Below are 5,922 nucleotides of genomic sequence, written 5' to 3' on the forward strand. Positions count from 1 at the left end.
TCCATTCGTTCTCGCAGGAGGACCACAAACTACACTGTAGGCTTAAGTTTAAGCCTTCAACGAGCAAATATCTTCTCAATGTCCCCCTCTTCTTCTTTCTCTAACAGACCACTAACACCATAGATGAAGAGACCTGCTCTGTCAACCCTTCCTCCACTCCATGTTTTCCCCCATTGTTTTAACAACTGTGGATTTCTTTCTTTCTATATTTTTCTTTTTTTTCTTCTAAAAGTCAGCCTTAAACGACGAACTGAAAGTGCTTTTTATCTTTTTTTCTTAAATGGAATGGTTTTAGATAATAAATGAATCTAAACAAAAAGCAGACTGTGGACTGCACTGCAAGCTTGGCCGGGGAGCAGGTACAACATAAGCTTATTGTGTCATGGCAGTGATGACAATATACATAAATGGCAGTGAAGGCATTAACGGTTCAAAGAAATGTTTCCATCTGGCCTCAAGATAAAACCTAAGTCCCTGGCAATCCACAGCCTTCTAGATCATAATAAAAATACTTGCGTAAAAAATATACTAAGGATACATAAACCATTTTGGAAGAGAAGAGAATCTTGTTAGGGAATCTGTCAAGGAAATATAATAAAGTGACTAAAGGCATGGCAAGCGGGGATATATTTACACGGCTAGACTGCAGAAAAAGCAGGGAGCACTCGTAGCAAGTGTCACAAGGTACTATGAGAGAAAGAAATCGAACATACAAATAACGTCTCTTCACTTTCAAAAATAACACACTTGAAATAAAAATTCCTGACATTGTTTTTTAGCGACAAGTCAGGGCAAGTCACAACTACTGTTGTCGTTTATACAATATTTAAATCCTAGATAGCCTATACCATTTTCGCTTGTTTTATTTTTGACTTAGGACATAGAGGGAGATTTGCATTCATTCCTTGTCCTCCACTTGTGGTCCTGGCCAGCGATAGCCCAGTCGTCAAAACCACAGGGGATGCCGCTCAGCAGTCGACAGTTACAGCGTGCTGAGGGACAAGTTGTCGAGGTATTGGTCGGATGGTGGGGTGCAGGTGGGAGCCCGTTTTCCATTTGTCCCATGAAGCCTTTGGCCAAAGCCCATACCCAACAGAATCAAAGTTGAAGAGATTCATCGCACTCAAGATGAATAACGATCCATTCAGATATTAATGTCTCTAACGTCTGTGGGAGTGCAAGAGAGGTCCACGTCCTCCTCCACTCTTTTGGTCTCTGTGGAGATGTTGTGCTGCTGAGCTTGTCTGAGACTAGATTCCAGCAGGGACTCGATCTGTTCCTGACACGATCGCAGACAGTCCTTTTGAAGAGAAATAGGGAGATCAGCAATAATGACAGAGGAAAGTGATGTACTGGGTCTTCTGGAAAAATATATACGGAAGGTGGAACACTTACAGGGTCGCTTCTGATGACTTGTGAGAGGAAGTTGGTGAGGTTCTGGGATGAGAGGCAACTGTCACTGCTTTTGAGGTACAACCCCTGCACTGCTGCGGCAACACTACCGGCCGCGATCATGGATGGAGGGCTTGCGATGAAGTTAACATCTGAAAATAACAAATGGACCCTGATTAGAACTCAGGAAGTTCTCAAGAAAGCCAACTGGCCCACAGAATAAGAATCATTATGAGGAATAAAATGGGCAATATTGGATAAGAAGCTAGGTTTGGATTGAGCTCATAATGAAGCATAGCATGACTAAACTAAAATGAGAGCAGGGTTGGTAGGGGACAGTCCGTGACATTTGGGGCCCGACACCATTCTGCGGCAGGGCTCAAAGCCTTTGTGGGGAGGCAGAGGACTTTGCTGTAGGTCCAGGGCCAGCTACCCCCTACTGCAGCCCTCTCATTCCCAAAATGTCCCATAAATCATGCCTCTATGTGCACGTTAATGCTAAAAATTCATAGAAGTCTTAGGGGTTTCAAGATATTACCATTTCCTAGTATACACAGAATACAGAATACACAGGCCCACAACTTCCTTAAAATGGCTCCATGGCGTTCGAACCTTGAACGGCCCTTCACATGGACAATAAGTGGAGCTAATAAATCAATGTGGCCTCTTTCCCTTATATTCTCACTTTGCACTTTGCCCACACATGGTGAACAGAGAAATACAACTGCCTTTCTTAAAGGAAGTAATCTAGCATTGCTAGCTCAGAGACGAGAGGGCAATTGTAAAGACAAATTGAGCATAAAAGCACGGGAGCCTTCACCCCAGCCCATTCATTTCATTCACGAGCACCCACCCCCTTCCCAGTATCTGTCCAACCACACTCTCCCTGGCTGAGATCCCAGGCTACTTCCCAAAGAAATGCTGGTCGTAAACATAAAAGGGGAGCAAGCTGCGGTGATACCCACCATGTAAATGGAAGGACAAAAAGAGTGGGGGATATACCAGAGTAGTTCCTTCCTGAAGCATTACTGGCTTATTTTATCAGGTGATAAAATGACTGCTGTAGGTTGCACGACAATGAGGTGTATGGGCAAAAAAAAAGTGAAAATCTGTGCACATGCTCTAACTCATAGAAACCTGGACATCTAGACGTCTAGACATGGAAAAATATCAGGTTACAAAGCCCTTAACACAGAAAAATTTCAGAAAACAGCTTCCTCTTTTTGGTTCACATGCACTGCGTGCATGGCAGTTGTGTTGTGAAGCAGGCAGTGCTTCTCAGGAGCCATGGTGCAGTAACAGCAACCACCACAAAAGGAAACAGACTTCCTCTCTCTTGCAGAGGCTCACACTGGTTTACAGTAACTGTGAGTGAGGAATTAGGACAAGCGAGATGGCTCTTTCCATTGCAATAAAGAGTCTGCCTGATAGCAAAGTACTGAGTGAGGTAAGGGAAGGGTCGTTCAATGCATGTTCATAATAAAGTGCTCAAAACTTTTGCTTGGCCAGCTATTATTCTTAGAAGGCAAATTCTCTTCCATATATTGCATGAACAAAAATGATCAAAGTAAAACTGAAAACAAACATTAAAACATACCTGTTGCACAGAGGGCCACAAACGTCTGGGCATGCTTGAGCAGTATCTGCTTGGAGTTCTGATGTATAGGCAGTTTGGCGAGGAAGTGTTCAATGAAATCATGTGGTGTGACTGAGGCAAGATCCCACTTCAGTTTATTTAGTGCCAGCAGTTCCATTTGCTGCGAAGAAGACATAAAAAGGCCTAAGTTTATAAAAAATTTGCATTTCCCATATCCGATTTTACACTCTTGAAACGCTAGATGGAGATGTCGATTACTTGCACAGGCCTACGTTCAATTAACGGACACATAAAAGTACTAACACGTTTGTAACATGCGCGTTTATATTTATGTTTAAGGTGGAGGCTTTACACTTGCAGACCAATCCAATTATCTGGTTAAGACTTTTAATCCAAGACTTTCGTGTACACATCTTTGAGCATGATTGTAATTATTGCACTTGCATTTTAATTGACTTAAGTAATAAATAAGAATTAAGTAATATAAGAAAACAATATCAAACTGTATAATTGTGCAGGGTTGAATAATTACCAATAATTCGCTGGGACGGACGGAGTTGTCCGTGTATATGCACAACTTTTCTGCCGTTAGTGGCACAGTCTCTTTCATCTTCGAGGCCAAAAACATACAAGTTGCTCCTAACAGCTGTAACCTGGTCTTTTTGGTGGGCTCCACAGATAAAAATCTGTCAAGGTAGTTCATAGCCAGCGGAAAAACTTCCTCTTCGCATTTCTGTTCTTCACAGACCTTTAAAGAAAAGAAAGTACACAAGATAAAATAAAGATCTCATAGAATTGGCTGCTTTTTCATTAAATATGTGATGAAATTAGAAAGAAACTAATATTTTGGTGAACATGACTTTAATAAACGAAGTTAAATTATGATTATTATTTTCTATGCTTTGATCTTATGGCGTTAACCCACGTGTTTAGCATCTGCACTTGCACTGGAAAGGGTTAAATTAGAAAAGAGACTTGTGCGGATGCTAAAAAGAGTGATTAATCAGTTAGTTAACACAAATCTGAGAGCTCGACAAAGTATAAATATTGCAATTTGCTGATGATGCTACTGGTCGTTGCTTTCCGAGGCAAAAAGGTGGCGTCCATGCTAGGTTCAGGAAACAATTTTCTAGTTCGTCATCTTTTCAAAAAATATTTTAAAATATAGGAAAATTGTTTCGCTCGATTTTAAACACATGTAAATGTTGTGTAACGCATGCTTTATTGAAAAAAAGCTAAATCTTTCGAATTAAATTACAAAAACGATGTGAAATGAATTGATTTCTAAAGCCTCAACATATACAAAGAGCAGAATGCGACATTTAGGAGAAGCGGGTGTTTCAAAAATTAATATAAATTATTCCAAAGCATTAAATCTAATGTTAAACATCTGTAAATCCAAATCATTCGATGGGACATATAATCCGACCGTTTAAAATACTATGGTGAATTTAGAAATATAAAAAATATTTGATTTTTAGACCATCGTGCAGGAGGTATATGGCAAACTGAAACAAAACTTTTAAGATACAAATATTACGTTTTCCTGCAAAAGTAAGGTTTAATTTATCGCCGCGATTTAAAGAACGACTGCTAGGCGACTTTACGCAAGTGATGTCAATAATTTTTCCATTTTAGAATTTAGAGATATAAAAAACTTAAACAAACGACAACAAAGATGGCGTATAATAGCCTACTGGCACGAGTGAGAATGCATACGTGTACATTCGTATTAAATTGAAATTAAATCTAAATTAATTTATATTTTCTTGAGATTAATAAGAAAAGAAACATGTGAATGGGGGGATATAAGCGATTTAAATAAAAATGCGATAGGAAACTACGGAAAACGTCCCAGGTCTATGGATTAATATTACTTTCGTAATAAAAATGTTTATTTTTAAACGCAAAAAATCACCAATAATAATCGGGCAGCATATTTCCGTGTGTATAACAATGCTGAATAACTCAAATTACAATTATACTTATTTAGGCTACATTTATTAAACAGTTCTTGGGGTCCAAAGAGCAAGAGCAGAATCATCATGAGGCAAACTTGTGTCGCTAATACGAAAAGACATCCAAAACAAACCTCAAGCATCCATGTGGCGACGATTTTCCTCATTTTAGGTGCAATTTCTTTCTGAACACACTTGAAATAATTTGGTGATGGAAGGTAGTTTTCCTCTGCTTTGAGCATTGTCTGTAAGACTCGGTCATTCAACAGGTTGCTATCTTGGTAAGCTCTTCTAATGGTATCCACTTCACAGCAAAACAGCTGGTGCTCCATGTCTTCAGCGGCGCCCGAGGTTTAGCGGTTACTAAAAAAGAAAACTGGATCTCGTGTCGGACACTGGTCCCGTGGATGCTTTGCTGCCTCTGCTGAACCCTCTAAACTCTCGCTGCAGCTCCGCTTGACAAAACTCCCCTATGACGTGCCTGTTGTTAAGGGAAGATCAAAGCAGCTGCGAGCCTGTGAGAGCGCGAGAGGCTGTCTGATCAGGGCGGAGGATCAATCTTAACAGAACTATATTCTCTGGAGTTTGGGCTCCTTCCTTTAGCAGTGTGGAAATAGGAGGTCCTATGCCGGGTGACGAGCGACCAAGGAGAATCGGTGGGGGTATGCTGGGGTGGGGGTGAAGGGGGCATGCTGCTAGGGTTGTGGGTATCGGGGGTGGAAAGACGGGGTAAAGGGTCTGAAGATGTGTGTATTGGTAAAGTATTGGTAGGGGGCGGTATAATAGCCCCAAATCAAGGTGCGCATGCACTGTCGCATCGAGAAACTCAGCTGGACTCCTTCAGTGTCACTACAGAGCGCAGAACTCAAAGTTTTGTTCATGTCAAATTCAAAGTCTACATTAGCTAGCAGTAGTTTTAAGCTGAGACGCCTTTGTGTCTGTACAGTGGCACAGTCATTTTAAGGTTTTTTTTTG

General features: G+C 40.8%; 1 protein-coding gene across 1 annotated transcript; it reads right to left on the minus strand.

Annotated features, from left to right (window-relative positions):
• Positions 1-741: 741 nt before the first annotated feature.
• LOC132110267 (G1/S-specific cyclin-D1-like) lies at positions 742-5,541 on the minus strand. Its single transcript, XM_059516843.1, has 5 exons — positions 5,082-5,541; positions 3,522-3,737; positions 2,990-3,149; positions 1,396-1,544; positions 742-1,300 (listed from the first exon to the last, which is right to left on the minus strand). The coding sequence occupies exons 1-5, from the start codon at positions 5,277-5,279 to the stop codon at positions 1,145-1,147; spliced, it is 879 nt and encodes a 292-aa protein (XP_059372826.1). The 5' UTR covers positions 5,280-5,541; the 3' UTR covers positions 742-1,144.
• Positions 5,542-5,922: the final 381 nt, after the last annotated feature.

Source organism: Carassius carassius, chromosome 2 (assembly GCF_963082965.1).
Source record: "Carassius carassius chromosome 2, fCarCar2.1, whole genome shotgun sequence".
Taxonomy (NCBI): domain Eukaryota; kingdom Metazoa; phylum Chordata; class Actinopteri; order Cypriniformes; family Cyprinidae; genus Carassius; species Carassius carassius.

Bases quoted from the DNA above. Each gene is read 5' to 3' on its own strand.
- LOC132110267 (XM_059516843.1), bottom strand. From the start codon at position 5,279: ATGGAGCACCAGCTGTTTTGCTGTGAAGTGGATACCATTAGAAGAGCT. The intron at 3,738-5,081 runs GTTTGTTTTGGA...TTTTCTTTAAAG, and splicing joins TCGCCACATGGATGCTTGAG to GTCTGTGAAGAACAGAAATG. The intron at 3,150-3,521 runs GTAATTATTCAA...TCTTCTTCGCAG, and splicing joins TCCGTCCCAGCGAATTATTG to CAAATGGAACTGCTGGCACT.